The sequence below is a fragment of the Microplitis demolitor genome, chromosome 1, assembly GCF_026212275.2.
Source record: "Microplitis demolitor isolate Queensland-Clemson2020A chromosome 1, iyMicDemo2.1a, whole genome shotgun sequence".
In the NCBI taxonomy this organism is placed as follows: Eukaryota; Metazoa; Arthropoda; class Insecta; order Hymenoptera; family Braconidae; genus Microplitis; species Microplitis demolitor.
The window spans coordinates 6,712,578-6,732,447 of NC_068545.1; the positions used below are offsets into that span (position 1 = coordinate 6,712,578).

Sequence of the window (19,870 nt, forward strand, 5' to 3'; positions counted from 1 at the left end):
GTGATTTATTTTTAGAAAATTTTTTTTAATGATTCGAGTAAAAAAATTTCCAGCCAAAATAATAACAGAAGTTTTTCTCGGCCGAAAAGTAAGCGACAAAAGGCCCAGGTAGTGAACACAAGGGTGAAAACTAGACAGTCCGAAAAATGGCTAATAATAGTTTCTAAAAAAATTCGAAAATAGGCATGTACCTGAAAATCGTTTTTTGTGGAGCGAAAATGAAAAGTAAAAAATCTACTGGATCTAGATTTCTAAAATGTTTCGCATGGATGCTGGTATGTCAGCTGAAAATCTTAGGCCACCCCAACCTCTGAAACCAACCCTTAAGCAGTCAAATTACATAAATTTCTTTCATTTTCGCTCTCTAAAAACGAATTAGTGAAAATCACGTGGCAATCACTTTTTGGCAGTGAATAGTCACTTATTGCTATGGAAAAATATACCACTACTTGAATTAGTGACATAATTTTCACTAGTAAACAGTGAATAGTCACTATTTTCACTATTTCAAATTTAAGAGAGCGGTGCGCGAAAAACATTTCGATCTTCATGTCCATAAATAGGCCGACTTAATTAATAGGCCAATTTTTGGTCTGTTTATCAAAAATAATGTTTCGAGAAAAGTTAGTCCTTAAGGTGTATTTTCGGCTAAAGATTTTTACCTGGAAAAATTTATGTTAAAAATTCAACCAATAATATTATGAATTATCAATTTAACTATGTAGAATATGAAAAGTAAAAAATTAATATGCAAAACATGAATTTTGCGTAAAAAAGTTAACTTTTAATCAAAGATTCTATGGTATAATTTAACATTATTTTAACAAGAAAGTATATAAAAAATTATATATTTTAAATGAATCATAATCTATTGTTTATATTTAATTTTAATTACATATCTTTTGTTCTCAAGCTAAGATAAAATACTTTTATTTTTACCTTCGTCAAATTTGTTTTATCCATAAAAATAATTTAACAGATTTTTTTGTCATTACTCCTATACAATTTACATTTTTTTTCGTTAATCTTTCTTTACACAGCAAACATTATTACACACAGCGACATAAAAGTTAAATACTAAACAGTATAGTGCAAAAAATTATCTACAAATAAGCATTTTTTTTTCTTTTATATAAATTGTAAATTGTTGGGTAATAACAACAATGCCAAAGAATTACCATAAATGTTCTATGATGAAAATAAATATTACTGCTTATTTTCACAGCTCAAGATAAATCAACAAATAAATTGAACGAAATAAAAAAAATTTTATGTATTGTGTCGAAATTTAATGATTATATTTTTAATAGTTTACCAAGAAATTATTTTCTTCAACTGATAAATATTTCTTAGTAAATTATTATTTTTTCTCAGTAAATATTTAAAATGATAATTAAGTAACGACAATTGATTACACGCTTATTCAACAAAAAACGTAAAACAGATTTGATATTAAATGTTACATTGCATATTTTGTTAGCCAATTTTATGTATATAGAGAATAATTTCATGTCGATTTATTTAAATTTTTTACACGCAAAGAAATTTTTAGTAAAAATTATCCAAAAAGTTTGATATTGTGGACATGTGGTAAATATCTAAATTTTTCCCATACGAATAAGAAACTTTTTTTTTCCATACATTGTATAAATATATGTTTTTATATATGATCAGAATATATTTTTCGTACCTGATAGAAATATATATTTTTATGTATGATAAAAATATAGTTTTTGTATATGACAAAAATATATATTTTCATATATGATGAAAATATATTTCTTGTATATGATTGCCATATATATTTTATATATGCTAAACATATACGACCTCGTACATGATGAATATTATATTTTTTTTTAATATAAAAAAAAATATATCAGAAAATATAGTTTTAAATTCGCCACATATATTTTCTGATATTTATTATATATTTTGACCATATATGTTATTTTTATACGGGTCAATCCAACCTCACTGAATAAAAAAAACATTTTGAACCGTAAATAATGTTCAAAAAGCCTCAATGAGCCTTAAATGATACTCAAAGATCCTCAATAAGCCTCGATGAGCCTCAAATGAACTTAGTCTCGACTATGTAATTTAAATTTGATTAGTATTATTTGAGGCTCTTTGATCACTATTTGAGGCTCATTGAAGCTTTTTGAACATCATTTAAGGCTGAAAATGCTTTTTTTACTCAGTGAGGCTGGATTGAGGCTTACTTTTGTCTTTGATGAGACTAAATGTTATGACCCGGGATAGCATGTATAAATGACGTGCAATCTCTACTAACATAGTAAAAATTTAGTTACGGGTCAGATGTCCTTACAGTATCAAACTTTATGGGAAATTTTTACTCTGCGTGTACAAACTTAAGTAAAAAAAAAAAAAAATTTGCAAATAATTTAGCAAAAATAAAAAATTTAATTTTGAAGAATAAATTTATTATAAAAATAAATAAAAACTCAAAATATTCCATAATATCCTCGAAATTAGTTGCCATTTTTGTGCTTAGCATGACAGTATAAATTTAACGGTAATTTGAAATATTTATTTTTATGGAGTCAAATTTAAAAAGAATACTAAATATTCTATTTATTACTTCGCGTTCATAATTTTAAATATTTAACGAAATTTTTTGTTATAAACATTTAAAATTGATGTGTAAGTGTTACAGTTTCGTAACGATTAATTACATTACTAAAAAATTGTAAAAAAAAATTAAAATCCGCTTTCAGTATCAGTAAATAAAAGTTTATTTTGTTTTAATAAAAAGCGTATGGAGAACGTTTATTAATTTTTTTGCTGTCCGTGACCCAATGATCAAGTTTTTATTTCTGTTATTTTATTTTAAATAAAAGAAAAAAACTTTTTCTGGCAAATATTCTGTTGATCTCATACTTTTTTAACTGAATTCTAAAAAATAATTTATTACTTTAGTATTCAGAGTCAATAAATAATTTATATATATATATATATATATTTAAATAAAATATGAAAAAAAATTGTCCTAAAATTGATGAATTATGAATTCACTAAAAGGAAATATCATTTAAATAATTAGCAAAATATTATTTGTATTTAAAGATCGTAATATTTTTCGCGGATTTAAATTTCCGAAATTTTTCGCATAGGTGCTAGTATGGCAGCCGAAAATTGCAGACCACCCCCTAACTACTCCTTAAGTCACTCTTTAGCAGCCAAATTATATAAATTTTTGTTTCGGGACGTTTTGATATTTAAGTGCATAGTATTATGAAATAGTTTTGAATTAGAAAATGAATTTGTTAAAAAAAAAAAAAAAAAAAAAAAAAAAAAAAAAAGATGATGAGTAAACAAATAAATATTTTTTTCCGGTAATGATTCCAAAATAAGGCTTACATGATTGCTAGTAAGGTTTTGCGGATAGAAAAGTCATCTCCTTGAAACGTCATGATCGATCTGACATACATTCTTAAGTATCTCCGTGACGCTTGCGGGTAAATCGCGATGGTGGATTACGTAAATACTGCAACATGATTGAGGCTAGGCAATGTGAAGACATTGGTCTGTGGAAGTGGTTTTACTTTTAAAGGTTCTCGGCCTACGAACGAAAGGTCTAGGGAACTAGTTGTCGAATTGACAAACTATCATGTTTTTCAACGCCTTTCAAAGTTATTTTAAAAACACTCCTTTTTTCATTTGTCATTTACGTCATTAGGCCTTCGATAAACGCCGTAATAAAGATCTTATTTCATACTTAATTTGTATATAAATATTTAAAAAAATGAATTAATTACCTCGTGTCCGATGGCATTATTTTTAGTCCGATTGCCATTGGTCGTGTTGATGGATGATAGTGCTGTAAGGGTTGCAGAACCCACTCCACTGACGGGTTTGCCGCTAACTTTAGTTCCGCCAGCCCCGACATCCTTATGGAGCGTTCCAGGACTCTAAAAAAATTTAAATAAATATATAAGATTAATTACGGTTTTATTTTTATTCATTAAAATAATAATCCTGATACAAATATATAACTACTAATTATATTTTTAAAATAAATCATCTGTCATGCGATCTTACTCCAATGACTTTTAGTCTATTGTCCGATACGAGTTGACTTTAAACTAAACACAACTACGCAATCAAAGACAAAGAAATTACGTGTTTGACTTTGGACATGACAAAGAAAGATTATCTTTAGTAAGGGGCTTGGAATAATTACACATGTACCCTAACTAGTGTCTCTAGGTTATGAAAATAATTATGATATTTATTTTTGCTATTATTTTGTCTTACGTAAGTTGTAAAAAATTATGTGAGTGCAATTAGTATTATTAAAATTGTAAATAACAATTTAAAAATTATAAATTATTCAGCTGATAAATTAAAAATATATTTTTTATAATTAATAAAAAAACCTTATTATCGAGACCTAAACATTGAATAATTAAATCACAAATTGTTGGACATGTTTTCATATTTTTTAACACACATTTAACTCTATCATTAAAAATAAAATGGAATAACTTCTTACACGGATTATAAAGTAAAACTGATGTTCTATGGTCTATACAGTTGATTTATCTTAATGATTTTAGATATATTTTTCCTCTTATACATGTAAGTGATATCGATATAGATATTTATAGATATATACAGTTGATAAATTGATTTTGTGGAACAAATCGATATGACTAATCTCAGCGATGTGTAAATTAAAAATTTATCAACTGATTATTAAGTTTACTTTTTTAATAATAATAATAATAATAATAATAATAATAATAATAATAATAATAATAATAATCGCTATTATTATTATTATTATTATTATTGTTATTATTATTACTATTACTATTATTATTATTATTATTATTATTATTATTATTGTTGTTGTTGTTGTTGTTGTTGTTGTTGTTGTTATTGTTGTTGTTGTTGTTGTTGTTGTTGTTGTTGTTGTTGTTGTTGTTGTTGTTGTTGTTGTTGTCGTTGTTGTTGTTGTTGTTGTTGTTGTTGTTGTTGTTGTTGTTGTTGTTGTTGTTGTTGTTGTTGTTGTTGTTGTTGTTGTTGTTGTTGTTGTTGTTGTTGTTGTTGTTGACATTATTATTAGCATTATTATAATTATAATAATAATTATTATTATTATTATAATTTTTGCATAATAAAAAAAAACTTTCTCACATATGTTAACTCTTTTTTACAGTTTCTCTTTTACAAATTCTTAATTGAGATGAAAGAAAAAAAAAGGGGGGATTGACATGAGTCTTGAAAAGTTTTACAAAGTATTGGTTTTTATTATCGTCAACATGACATTCGGGTCAATTGACAGGTGTCGAGGATGCCAGTAAACGAAACCGTTAGTCCATCAGACTTTCCATCCATCCAAGAGTTATAGTGACACTGGCGATATTGATTAGACCCAACAGGTAAATACTTTGAGCATACAATAATAAAGAGAATATTATTCTTTAAATATATATATATATATATATATATATATATATATATATATATATATATATATATATATTTGCTTAACAATATAATATTTAATATAATTGTCAATAAATGATTTTCTTTTTTTTTATTTGTTAACGGTCTCTCATTAGCTCAATGATGACATGACCAATGAAATCTTTATCCTTGAATATTTTTCTCATATATATATTATATATATTTATTTTCAGGGATTTTAGATTCAGGAAGTTGTGATTAAACGTTTGCTAAGTGAGTAAGATCATAGCAATTATTTCTACATGTAAAATACAGATATTGACCGAAAAAAAAGTGAAAAATAAAAAGATAATAATTTGAATACATTATTAATATTCTTTTCACTAAAAATTTAAACTTAAATATTTGATTGATGAAGGCCGTAAATCAAATAGTATTATATTATTTTATTTAAAATATTACAATTATATATTGAGTTTACGTAACCGCAGTATAAAAAATTTATTTTTAACAAAATAGAATAATACAACTTGTGTTTTATAAAGTGTTGGGTTGGATCTTGATTTGGACACGTCGAGCCAAGAAAAAAAGGTAAAAAAAGTCATTAAGAAAAAAAAAGAAGAAGGAAGAGGAAGATAAAAAGAAAACTTGTTTACCCTGAAATCTCGCGACAGCTGTAGGCCAAGATCAAAACTCTTTTAGACTTGTTCAGACGCGAAAGTATTAAAAAAAAAATATAAAAAAGATCAACTGAGTTTTATAAACCTATTATTAACTCGAATTTTATTTGATACAACTCCACCTACATAATTTTTATCACAAACAATTTTTTTTTACGAATTTCGGCAATTGGACACTGGGCACCTGGTACCGCAGGTGATGACTGGGACTTAGTGAAAAAAATCACGATCGAATAAATCTCAAGTAAAATTTTTACTTGATTTTTTTTTTTCATTTATATTTTTCTTTTTCGTTTTATCCAGTACCGGGCAGATGCAAAAGACACCTGCCAACCTGATACTACAAAAGAGAATCTCGGACATAAAGAATCCACTGGGTTATCAACATCTGCGGCCCAATAATGTGTTTATTTTTTGTTTTCAAATTACGTATAAGAAAAATTTATTGCATTATCTATAATTTAAAAAATCGTGTCTGACAATGTAAAAAAAATTTGTTCAAAAAATGTTCTTGACAGTGATCTTCCGAAATTGAGACAATTCTGAACATTTTTGAAACTTTTAAATAAAAGTATGAAAAATTTTCAACTAGTGTAAACTTTTTTTGCGAGTTTCTATATTTCTTTTTTTTTTTTTTTTAATTTTTTAAGTAAAAATAATTTGAATTGACAATTTTGTGAGTTTATAATCAGTTCCAATCACTCATTTTTGAACGAGTACGAAAAAGTTAAAAAAAACTGACTCGAAAATTTCCAATAAAATTCAAAAAATGTTTATAAATATTTTCAAATAAATTTTATTTTTTTTTGCCTCATACCTGAATAATTCTGGTAAAAATCGTAAATGTTCATAACTCCTAAGTAATTCCTTTTTTTTTCAATATTCTTCAAACCCAAGAAATTGTCAAATAAATTTATTTTTGCTGAAAAAATAGAAAAAACAAAAACGCGCAGGAAAAGCCTTCACTAGTTGAAAATTGTTTACTTAAAATTTTTTAAAATTTCAAAAATGTACAATTTGAAGTTCAGAATTGTCTCAATTTTGAAAGTTCACTGTCGTGAATGTTTTTGGAACGTTTTTTTTACACGGGTGTTACAAATAATAAATTTTACACCTGCAGAAAAAAGTTAAATATACCAATGCTATAAAATTTAAAAAGAAATAAAAAAAGTTATTGTTATTACTATAATAACTAGTAAGAATGTTAACAATGCAAGAGGTATTATTGAAGATGATAAAAATGAGACATTGGAATCTGTTTCGTCAATCACAAGCGATATATCTTGAAGAGAGGAGTGGCCTCGTAATTATACGCGGAAGGCTCTTACATTTCTCTATTGCACTTTTATATGCATTATATTAGAAAAAAAAAAAAAAAAAAAAAAAAGAAATTTAAAAAATGAGGACGCATCTAAACACTCGCTGACCTCAAGAGTCAATCTTATCTGATTTAATGCTGAATAAATAAAAATTTATTTGATATATGTATGATTTATTGAAACATTTTTCATTATCGTGTCTGACTGGTAGTGAGCTAAACTGGTCTATTATCAACGATAACACACAACTAATTCAAAAAGAGGTTATCAAATGGTAATTAATATAAACACGCTATTTAAATTATTAACTAGACTATAGTCTACACTAGGTCAAAGCTAAATTGGCCTGAATACAATTTATTGAAGATACTGACTGGTCACCTGGGTTAATAACCAAGTTATTAAAATTAGTATGTAAACATAATAAAAATTAAAGTGAGATGATATATTTTTATTAAATAGGCCACCGCTTTATTGTTGTCTTACGGGTTACGCCGAGTGTCAGATAAATAATATTTTTTTATTGTTTCTTTCTTTATTTTATTCCTCATCTCATATTCATGTTTGTTGTCTTGAGCTCTTGGAACTCATCCAGACACAATTACGTACATATGGTCTTATCGCTGTGAATTCTGAGTAATATGGACAAAGTTGTGGTTAACTTTACACTCTATATGTTTAATAAAATAAAATAATGTAATTTAATATAATACATAATATTTATATATTATTATAATTGTATTTGGCAAAATTTTTTAAATTTATAAATTTCATAAAATTAAGAATGTATTAAATTTTTTTCGACAAAATTTATTTTATAAAAAAAAAGAAATTAAAAGTTTATTTTTTTATTTTTTGTTATCTAGATTATTAAGAAAATAAGGAAAATTTTATCCGTCATATTCAATGGGAAATTAGTTATTGTGATTCACTTTGGTAACATTGGAAAGGTCAAGACTTACATTTGTATCTTTTTACGGGTTTAAATGTTTTGATGTGATAATTTCACAGAAAAAAAAGATTTCTTGGTGCAAAAAAATGTTTACCTGCCCTAAGAAACTTTCTGCATTATAAATTGAAAATAAAAATTTTCTTGGGGCGAGAAAAAATTTTCTCTAGTCCTAATATAGATATATAAAATAAGCATATATATAATAAGCATATATAGATATACAAAATTAGTTAAGTTCTTTTCATTAATTAAAATTAAACGGGCCCGAATTTGATGGTCATTTATGACACACCTCTTCTTCGGCCCTAAAATAATCTTTTTAAAAAAAAAGTTATCCAAATAATGACTTTTTTCTCGAATTTTTGTGTTTACGGGTTACGGACACTTTTTCTACTGCTTGACAGGAATTTTTTTTTTACATTTTAATGTTTTTTTAGTCATTTAATACATCAGATTGGTCTTTATAAGTCATAGAATTAATCCTTATTAAATTCTCTATTCGATGATGTGTAACTTGGTTAAGATCCGTGGACTAACGAGAGTTGAACATTAAAAGCAGTAGCGAAAAAAAGGCAAAAAGAATTTTTCGATCGTAAAGCACACTCTAATGCTTCGAATTAAGAGTTGTGCAAAATTAATATGTTGTTTTTTGACGGATGATAATATTTGTCGCAATGAGCTTTCATGAATAAAAATTAAAATATATTAATGAGTAGATGGCTCGCTAAACAATTCAATTTAAAATATATTCGATAAATTTAGTAAAGACACTCCGGTAGTCACGTAGACACTGCAAGTTGCTAATTATTATGATTATGATTATTTTACTTTCTACAGTAAGCTAATAAACTATTAAATAACTGCAAAAAAATTTCGATTTTATATTTCAATAAAGTATTAGATATTTATATTCATATCAATATGTGTAGTATATCAATATATATATGATAAAGTTATTAGTTATGATATTATATTATATTGAGGACAAGAAAATTGAGGTATGACTGATTTGGTAGGGCCCATTGTCTCCTGACGTGGGAAAAGCTAAGAAGGAATAAATAATGACGCAGTTAAATTGCATGCGGTTGATTCATACCGTTGTAATACAACCTCAACCTTCATCTGACAATTTTTAAACTAATCACAAATTGATTAAAAATTCTTTTTTTTTGTTTATCTTAAAAACATATAAGGAAAAACTGATTAAAGTTTCATATTTTTCAGATGAAAATAAAATATAAAAAATATTTTGTTTCAGTTTCTTTGTTTGAATATTTTTCAATCAATTAGAGTGAATGTTATTCACTTAAACTTTTGCACATACATAAAACAAACGGTGTTGTATGTGGATTTCACAATTCGCAAATGGTTCGCGAGTTTAACTGTCCAGCGCTAATGCGTCCAACGGTTTTCTCCAATCGATGTGCACCGCTCTAATTGGCGTTCGTGAAAACAAACCCATGGTATGAAGTTTACTCTGTTCTCTCATCTGTTCTCAGTGTATTAAAAAAAACTGAGTAACAAGATACAACAAAAAAATATAACAATATTCTACATCATCAACTAGAGTACATAAGAGTTTAACAACAAGATCCTTAGTACACTCGACTGTATACATTTTCACTCATTATTATTTTATTTTTTATACTGTCATTCATTAAATCCTTTCACTTTCAATCATTATTTTAAAATTATAGATATTGAAACTGACATAACAAAAAATGAAATAATAAACTAAATCATAAAAATAAAATTAAATAAAATAAATAAATAGATGAGAAGATAAAAATAATAATAATGTATAGTGAATCCTAGAGATCTATATAAGAGTCTACAGAGTCAGGGACATCTTCATGGTTGACTCAACAACAGGGTCGAGTCAGTCAAGAGAAAAGTATCAAGGAGACGATGAAGAAGAGGAAAAGATCGTGACGACGACCCTTGGGAGATCCCTGAGTGGTGTTAGGGTGCGACGATGGGCTCGTCATGGATGAAGATGAGTGCGGGTTGACATTAAGTCTTAAAGATACTCTCGAGTAAAACTCAAATATGATAAAAAATATATATGACCTTTTGTAAATAATAATAATTATAACAATTGTTATTATTATTATTATTATTATTATTATTATTTTTTATGATATAAAAAGATAAAGGGTGAAATATTTACTGCAGAAAATATGAGTGTCATTAGGGCTAAATACCGCCCCAGGCTTTATGAATTGAGCCCAAAAAATACTTAATGATATTTACAATTAATACTACTTTACACGTACTAAAGTGAGGTATAAAAAATGTATATATGTATATTTAACTCTTCGTATGTGAAAAGAATTATGCGAAGAAGAAAAGTTGACTTGAGACCAGAGATTAAAAGAATAAACTGAAACTTTCACGGCCACAGGCTCTGGCGACCTGGTCTCCAGAGCAGGTATAAGAGGTCGATTTCGATACTTTTATAAAAAAAAAAAAAAAAAAAAAAAAAAAAGAAAAACAGGAAAAAAAATATTAATAATTTCTGAAGAATAAAATCAAAAGTGTAAAATTTTTTTCCATCATTCAATTGTAGTATGTTGAGAAAAAAATTATTTTCGAATCATGGTATAGTCTTACCGAAAAAAATTGATATTAAAAATTTTTAATCTAATATATTTTTGCTGCAAAAATTTGAAGATTTCATTAAAAATAATTTTCTTAATCGAAGAAATCCAAGTTTTTTTTTTAGATATCATGACCTTTTTTTCGCAATAGTGTAGATAGAAAATGATTTTTCGCGTCAGATATGAAATTGATAATGCAATAATTTATATCGATTTATTATTCAAAACAATATTGTTTTTATTACGGAAAAAAATGGATCAAAATATTCATACTTTGAAGTTTATTTTTGACTTAATTAGTATATTTGTATACTAATATTAAACCAAGATCATTATATATATTACAAAATGGCTATTATTTATATTAAAATTTGATACACATACAAGAGCAAAATTTGTAATTTCGTACATTAAAATTAATATGAAAAAGAATCGATAAATTGCTATCTACAGTTATTTATTACTATTTAAATAAGCATAGAAAAATTTTTAAAATTTACCACATATTCGATTTATATATATTGTAAATTAATTTATAAGGATGAATAAATGATATTTTTAGCTAAAAATTGATCAGTGATATCGAATTTATAAAATAAAAGTTTGTAACTTTTGCTATTTTTCGGCTGGAAAAATCAGTATCTAAGAAAGCAATTCTTAATTAGACCAAACATTACTTTTTAATATATGTATGCCATAAATTAATTAATTTTCACTAATAAGTCATGTATTTATACCTAAAAGTAATTATATTTATTTACTTTTTGAAATAGTTAATAGTAGTTTTTCGAAATCTACAAAAATTAGTAAACTACTTTGCATTAAGTACGTAATAGTACTAATTATTGATAACAGATTCCACTTTTTACTATTATTTATAAATTTTTAATATTCTTTTTTTTCCGTGTACAAAAATTATTTTTTTCCTCGGTATAATCAAATTTTAAAACGTAAGTAGAAAAAAAAATATTAAAATTTAAACTGACAAGAGTTTAAGGACTTGAACTGATAAAAATTCAAAGAATGTCGTACCGAAATTACTACCACATGGATTATCTAAAAAAACAAAGATATATTTTGAAATAATACACTAATAGAAGTAAGAGTTCTAAGATAAAGAGAAGAGAAGTGGAGGTGAGTAACACCGAAAAGATACTACCTGATGTTTGTAAACATCCACTTTTCACGTTTAAACTATTCTACATATCACATTCATCTTATAATAGTTTTTTTTCTTTTATGACTTAAGTGTTCTCAGATACAACAATAATAATCTTATTTAACAGATACTGAATGAAGTTAAATGAGTAATTGAGAGAAAGGATAAAAAAATGTAAGTAAATTATTAACGCTTATGACCATCTGTTGTAAATTAATGGCTTTACGCTTCACTTGACGAAAAACACTTTCCCATAATATTTTATTTTCTATCATTCTGTCTATTTAATTATAAATATTAATAATATGTCAGAGTAACCAATAAAAAAAAAATAAGTATCAGTACGAGAGTTTTAAATGGAGCAAGATTAATACTCGACGTTGTACAGCCGTCACTGTCAATTATTATTTTTATTCTATTCTCACTAACTACCCCACGTTCAACGGCCTCTGTGTACTATATACTTTATATGTATATATATACTTTAAAGAATAAAATGAGTCAGGTTAACGCATTGACGACATTAGTTTAAACTACTCTTACTCTCTCGTTTTACAATGTATGTACATATAATATGTATATACTTTTTTTTCTTTCTCTCGAGCAATAGTTTAATGATGTAGCATCAACATAACAGCAGAATCAGCATCCAAAGCAAAAGTTGAGTCTGAGTGCACGTCCAAGTGAATCCATTGTTCGTCCGTCAATTTCGTTTTACGAACTACAATCCTAACAATGGACCGATAGTTAAGAGCACTTTCGAGACCAGGATTTAAATTTTCCAGCTCTATGTTACTATCATTCATTTCAATTTTAATAAAGGTAATAAAAAAAAGAATATTAATATTACTGTTATTAAAATGATACTGAATGTTAGCTGACGTTTTATAATTCCTGGATTTTTTTCGAAACGATAAATTATTTAAAGAAATTGCATCCAGTTTTTTAAATTTTCTATATGTCCTTTTTTTTAGTTTTTTTTTTTTTTTTTGCAATTGATTTGTTGAAAAAAAAAAAATCTGAAAATTTTTAACTTCAAGATAATTTATTAAATATATGATCCTGAAGTTAGCAGACATTCAGCAATTTTTTGATTGTTTTTTCAACAAATAAATTAAAAAAAAAAATCTAAACCAGAAATATGCACAGGAAATTAAAAAAGCTATGGGTAGAAATTTTTTTAAATATTTTTTTTTTATAATTTATCTTTTATAAAAAAAGTAAACAATTATTAAATGTCAGTTAGCTTCTCATATTAAATATGAGTTTGAATATAGCTGACAATGTTTAATTTTTTAAATTTAGTAAAGAATAAATAAAATGTGTAAGAATGAAAATTTAAAAATATGACACTGAAGTTAGCTGATGTCTAATTATCTTCTGATTTCTTTAAAACTGACAAATTATAATAAAAACAAATTTCTAAAAATGCGCCTATAGCTTTTTTAAATTTCTACATGCGCATATTTTTAGTCTAGTTTTTTTTTTTTTTTGATTTGTTGAAAAAAATCTAAAAATGGTTAATGATTTACTAAATTCAGGATTATTAAAAAATGCGTATTGAAATAATTGGAAAATCAGTACGCTGATTTTTTTCAATTTAATATGAAAAAATTGTCTCAAGTCTGCTACATTCATGATCCTGAAAGTAGCAGACATTAAAACATTGAATTAATTTTATGAGTGGAAATGCAGCAGACATCAGACAAATTTAAAATTATAATTAAATAGAGTAAATAATTAAAAAAATAATATTTTAAAAAATGCACATTGATTTTTAAATTTTTTTAATGCGCATTTATTAAAAATTTGATTTCGTTAATTATTTACTTTTTTTATTAATAATTTAAAATTTGTCTAATGTCTGCTACATTCATACTCATTTAATTTTCAATAAACAAAATAAATATTGACAGGCAGAGTTTTCAAAAAATGCATATGAAGAGTTTTTTAAATTTTTTGTATATATTTTTGAAAAATTTTTATAATGACAGTTAATGAGTGAATGCAACAGACATCAGACAAATGTAAAATTATAATTAAATAGAATAAATAATTAAAAAAAAAAATATTTATAAAAAATGCACTTATTATTTTTAAATTTTTTAAATGCGCATTTTTTTCATATTTAATTTTATTAATTATTTATTCTATTTATTATTAATTTTAAATTTGTCTGATGCCTGCTACATTCACATTTATTGACAGTTAACATTCCAATTAAAAATACGAAAATTTCAAGTTCGTTACTTTCAGCATCGTCTACCTTAACACTCATTTTTTAAATATGGTGTCAAATTAGTCAAAAAAAATTTTCATAAATTTATGACAATAATAAAAAAAATAAATAAGAGAAATTATAAAACACATGTTAGCATTTACTATATATATATATATATATATATATATATATATATATATATATATATATATATATATATATATATATATATATATATATATATATATATATATGAATACGAAGATATTATTTATTCAAATGTTCAATAATTTTACTCACATTGTAAAGAGACTTAAGTTTCACGTGATTAAGAGCCGGTACATCCACCATAGAACACTTGAGTAAAATAGTTGTCGTTTGACTTGGCATTATTACTCTGTTTATTTTTCGCTTTTATCGTTTTCGATTCAAAATAATTTTCTTCGTAATACTTTTATATAAAATTGTCACGTTACACAAATTCACTTTCGATCTATTGTAACGCTTTATCAACTTTTTCATTTATTTATAATTATAATAAATAACAATTATCATTATCAAACACAATTTTAATTTAATAATTACTTGCTAAGTAAAACACAACAGTTAAATATGGCAGTTTTGTTTTACTTCCGGTTTATTCAATTTAACAAACACGTTGTTTTTAAATTTACGCATGCGCAATCTTAAATTTTCGCGCAGTGGTAAATAATTTATAATTATAATATTAATGTGTAAAAAATATTATTTGTTTCTATAAAAGTATAAAAGACATACAAATAGACTATTTATTATTAATATTATTATTGGTATTGTAAAAATGTATAAGAAACGCGACATGCGGACAAAAGGCCGAAGGCGCACTATCGCCTCGCCGTGCCTGACTGACTGACTGGTTTGCTTTACACTCGCAGTTACTTTGAAACTGAGCAGAATAATACACTCCTCCCTTCCTCTCCGGTGTAACACTAAGCGCCCTCTTCTTTATTACAACTCTCTCTACCTAGTCAATGATCTTTTACGTTTTTTCACTCCAAAATTTATATTTCAATTCTACGCTGTTAAAAATTTTCTCAATTTTCAAGGATAATTGGCGGGGAAATTTAAAAAAATTTATTTATTTTACTGGAATATCGATTTATACCGATAATTTAAAACATTAAAGCATAATTTTTACTGAAATACAATGCGACTATATATTTAAAAATATATGATCTAAGTGATTACTCAGAATATTGAGGTGGATTTGAATTAAGAAAATTTTTTAAATATAGTAAGTTAAAAGCCCGTATACCCGCTCAGTATCATTAGTCGCTCACTTTAACTGTTTAAGGCGTTTTTTTAAAATTTTTATAAAAAAAAATTACAACTAAAAAAATTATTATTGATAAATAATTATTTGTCAATCTAAATATATTAAAATATCATGTATCAAATTATTTTACAATAGATTATAAATTTAAATTAAATGACTTTTCAAAGTCGCGCTCAGCCGGGCATTTTTTACTTTAACGTTCATTCGTTAGATTAAATTTAGATTACGTCAAATTTTCTAAGAATTGTTATAACTATATTTTATTAAATACATTTTTAAAATTCATTAAATTTTATATTATTAAAGAATAAAGTACTATAATTTATAAATTATTTGTCCAAATCAATAAACTTATGATAGTTTAATTGATATTGTCTTTGAGCGACTATAGGGCCATGTGTTGATCGAGTAATGGTACATCGCAACTTTTAGTGAGCGACTATGGGTACACTCAAGGACTTTATTTAAAAAATTAATAATAATTATCAAGATTATTCTTCAAACTAAAATTTTTTCTAATGCTCGAAACTTGAAAAAATAAATATAAAAAAAAATATGGTTTTTCATTTTATTTATTAATTTATATTGAGTTATTTAATCTCACTCCAATAAAACGTGAGCATATATAGAGGCTTTTACCTTACTAACTTTTTTTTTAAAACCTTAATTTTTGATACTCGCGAGTTTACTAAGTCTCGCTATACAATTTATCAGCTTTAAGATTAAATATTATTTAAAATGAATTGACTTGCGGACAATAAAAAAAAACCATGAGTTTAAATGTAGCAGACTCATGACAATTTTTTAATCACATATAAAAAAATTAAATAATAAAATTTAAAAAAATGCATGTACTGAATTTTGAATTGTCTAAACATGTATTTTTTAATTATTTTAAAAACATTTCAATTTATTATTTAAAAAGTTTTAAAAATTGTCAGGTGCCCGCCAACTTTTCTATCATAAAAAAACAATCATTGAAATAAAATAAAATAAAGTAAGTTAGGATTTTAATTTTCATGACATTTATCACTTGGAAATTCAAAGTTATGTAAAAATAAAATATATAAACAATTTAAATTTTAAGGAAACTTTTTGAATATAGTCTCGATAATGTGTTTACATGCTGTCTCTTATTTTTCTTATCTTCACTACCATATTTACAGTTAAGTATAAAATAAAATTTCAAATATATATACAATGTAATTTATAACAACATTATTTTTTTACAGGACCAATATGGAAGGAAACATTATTTGATAGCTTTGTATCTTCTGTACAGTTTATTATGTATATTGGAGTAGAAATAAAAATGTATGATAAATAAATAAATAAAATAAGGAAGATGGTAAGCGTACTTTTGTATAAATACTCGTAATACAACAGCTGTACAAGTGTTTTTCAGTCTTAATTTTTTCAAGTCTTGAGGGTATATACCATCAACCATCAGCACGCGCATGGCTTAACTTCTCATCTATACGTGATCTGTAAACCTCAGTCATTATTGTAATATCTCTAAGTGGCAGTTTCCATGCTCCGTTGCTCTACAATCGTTTATTTTTTTACTGTACAAAGTGTAGGGGGATGAGTTTTATTTATGAATGTGAAATTTTTAATTTTATTATTGTTTATAAGATTGTTGAGGTAGAAATCATTGGCTTTCTTGGCAAGTATATGCCTGGAATTTTTTTATGATTTGTACAAAATTTGCGGAGTGAATGCGGAGCGTATGACTATTTATTTAATCCCCTCGGAGTGAAATTTACTCCGAAGGGGATTTTATTTTAATACGGAAACGCTGAATCGGTGAATGAGAATTGAAATAAAATTCAGATCACTCCGCTTAAAAAAAAATCCCTATTTACTCCATATGTGAAATTCGAATTCACTTACGTTTTTTTACAGTTTAAAAGAAATTATCTTCTGATATTTTTTTTGTTATAATTATCAAAGAAATATATATACATATAGGGGAGGGGGGAGGTGCAAAATGTGCCCCTTAAGAAATGAGGACTGATATGTAATGTAAATGTCAGCCCATTTTGCCCCCAGGGGCCCATTTTGCCCTACTATTTAAAAAGTAGAAAAAACAATGATACTTTCGAAATGAATAGAGTAAATTAAGTACTCTGGAAGGTTGGCACTATAGATTGGTATTAATTATAATTTTTTAAACTTAGATTTTCACGAAATATTTATAAGTTATCAAAAAAAACGTGAACTTCTGAAAAAAAAAAAAAAAAAAGAAAAAATGGGTTGAGAAATCGAAGATATTCGAATTCCAATTTGACTAACAGCAAAAAAAATTATTTTTGTATCCTAGGATAACATACATTTGAAAAAAAAAAAATGTCATTCTTCCAAAAAACTCAAAATTTGAATTTAAAACGAAAAAAAAAAGGTTGAAAAAATCAAATTTTAATTTTTTCAATCTTTTTTTTCGAAAGTTACATTTCAAGACGAAAAAAATTACCCCCATCACTTTTGAATTACGGTAAATTGACCAGAAGTAATGAATTTTTTTAACTTGCCTTACCATTGTTTTTTCGAAATTTTCAAAAATTCCTTAAGAACTTTTTGATATTAAGGGTTAAAAATTTACAGATAAGCGTCTTTTGACATTCAAAAAAAGATGTCAAAAATTCAGCTAAATAAAAAAATATGATTTTTGAAATCAGGTGATCTGGTATGGTATATATATATATATATATATATATATATATATATATATATATATATATATATGGATGATATATTATTTATTTAACCTTCAATGTGAAAGTCATTGATGCGGCTTGTTGTTGTAGAAATTTATAATATTTTTTATTGTATGTATCAAGAGATTAGTATTTATTTGTGATACTTGTTCAATTATTAAGAGAGATTATATATCTATATAAAAAATGAAAGTAAATTTTTTCTTGTAATACGATGATGCGTTTATATTTCTGACTAAGATGACACGAAGTCAGAGAATTTAAAGCAAGTAATTAAACATCTCATTCAATCGATTACTGACTTATCAATGCATCAATTCCACGAAGTGCTTACGTTTATATTTGTGATCACTGATCAAGAAGTAGTATCGTCATATGTTTGACTCATTCTGTATTTTATCCTATGAGTTTCTCACTTTTATTAGCAGCAGTTAGTTAGCTGACGTAAATCATCATTACAATCAATGTATAGCTTTCAATGACAAGTCAGCTTACTTTTTTAGTAAATAATTTTAAATTTTGTAGATTTTTTTTCGGTTATTTCGCAATTCATAATTGAAAGAAAAAATTTAAAAAATTAATTGACGTTAATTTTTTTTTTTAAACTGAATATTAAACATTTTCTTCAGTGATTTAAAAAAAAAATTCATATCATAAATAAATTGAGATGAGCTGAATATATCAGGAATTATTTTCAATATTCATAATAAAAAAAAAAAAAATTAAGAAAACATGGGATTAAAAACGTTTGCTGACTTGGATTATAATGCTCCCAGCATGTTTTATTTTTATATCAATTTATTTTTTTTTCGCACTACAGATCTTTCACTTTACTCTGTGAAAATAGCGTGGGCGACTTCTATACGAGGTCAAAGTCTTACTGACATCGACAGAGATGGAGTCTCGTCAACTAAACTTAAACTCTACTCTACCGAGTTCGATAGTCACGTACATACATTATGTATCATTATTACATATATGTTACGTATATATATCCAGTACGAGATGAGTTTAAAATAATATTTATTTAACGGGATCATCATTCGACCTTAACCTCAGTTTTAAATAATTATATAATTATGTTATAAATGTTTTCACTTTTTATAATATTTTCTAATTTATTCGTCTTAATATCAATATACAGAAAAAAGATTTCTTGACAGGAGAATTTTTTACTCACCTCAAAAAATTTTTGTTTTCAATTCATAATGCAAAATTTTTTTGAGACAAGTAGAAATTTTCTTGGGGTGAGGTAAAAGCTCCTATACCCGCTCACTTTTCATTGGAGCGAGATTAAATCACTCAATATAAATTAATAAATAAAATGAAAAACTATATTTTTTTTTATAGTTATTTTTTCAAGTTTCGAGTATTAGAATAAAATTTTAGTTTGAAGAATAATCTTGATAATTAATTATTATTAGTTTATTAAATAAGTTCCTTGAGTGTACCCTTAGTCGCTCACTAA

The 19,870-nt window shown here is 25.4% G+C and overlaps 1 protein-coding gene across 2 annotated transcripts in view; it reads right to left on the reverse strand.

The window, feature by feature from the left end:
- LOC103568531 (probable serine/threonine-protein kinase dyrk2) overlaps positions 1-19,870 on the reverse strand; it is a 164,535-nt gene that overhangs the window by 32,822 nt on the left and 111,843 nt on the right. For both annotated transcript variants that reach the window (XM_014440978.2, XM_008545438.3), the window contains one exon: positions 3,783-3,935. In XM_014440978.2, coding sequence (XP_014296464.1) covers positions 3,783-3,935 — 153 coding nt within the window. The remainder of the gene's footprint in view (positions 1-3,782; positions 3,936-19,870) is intronic.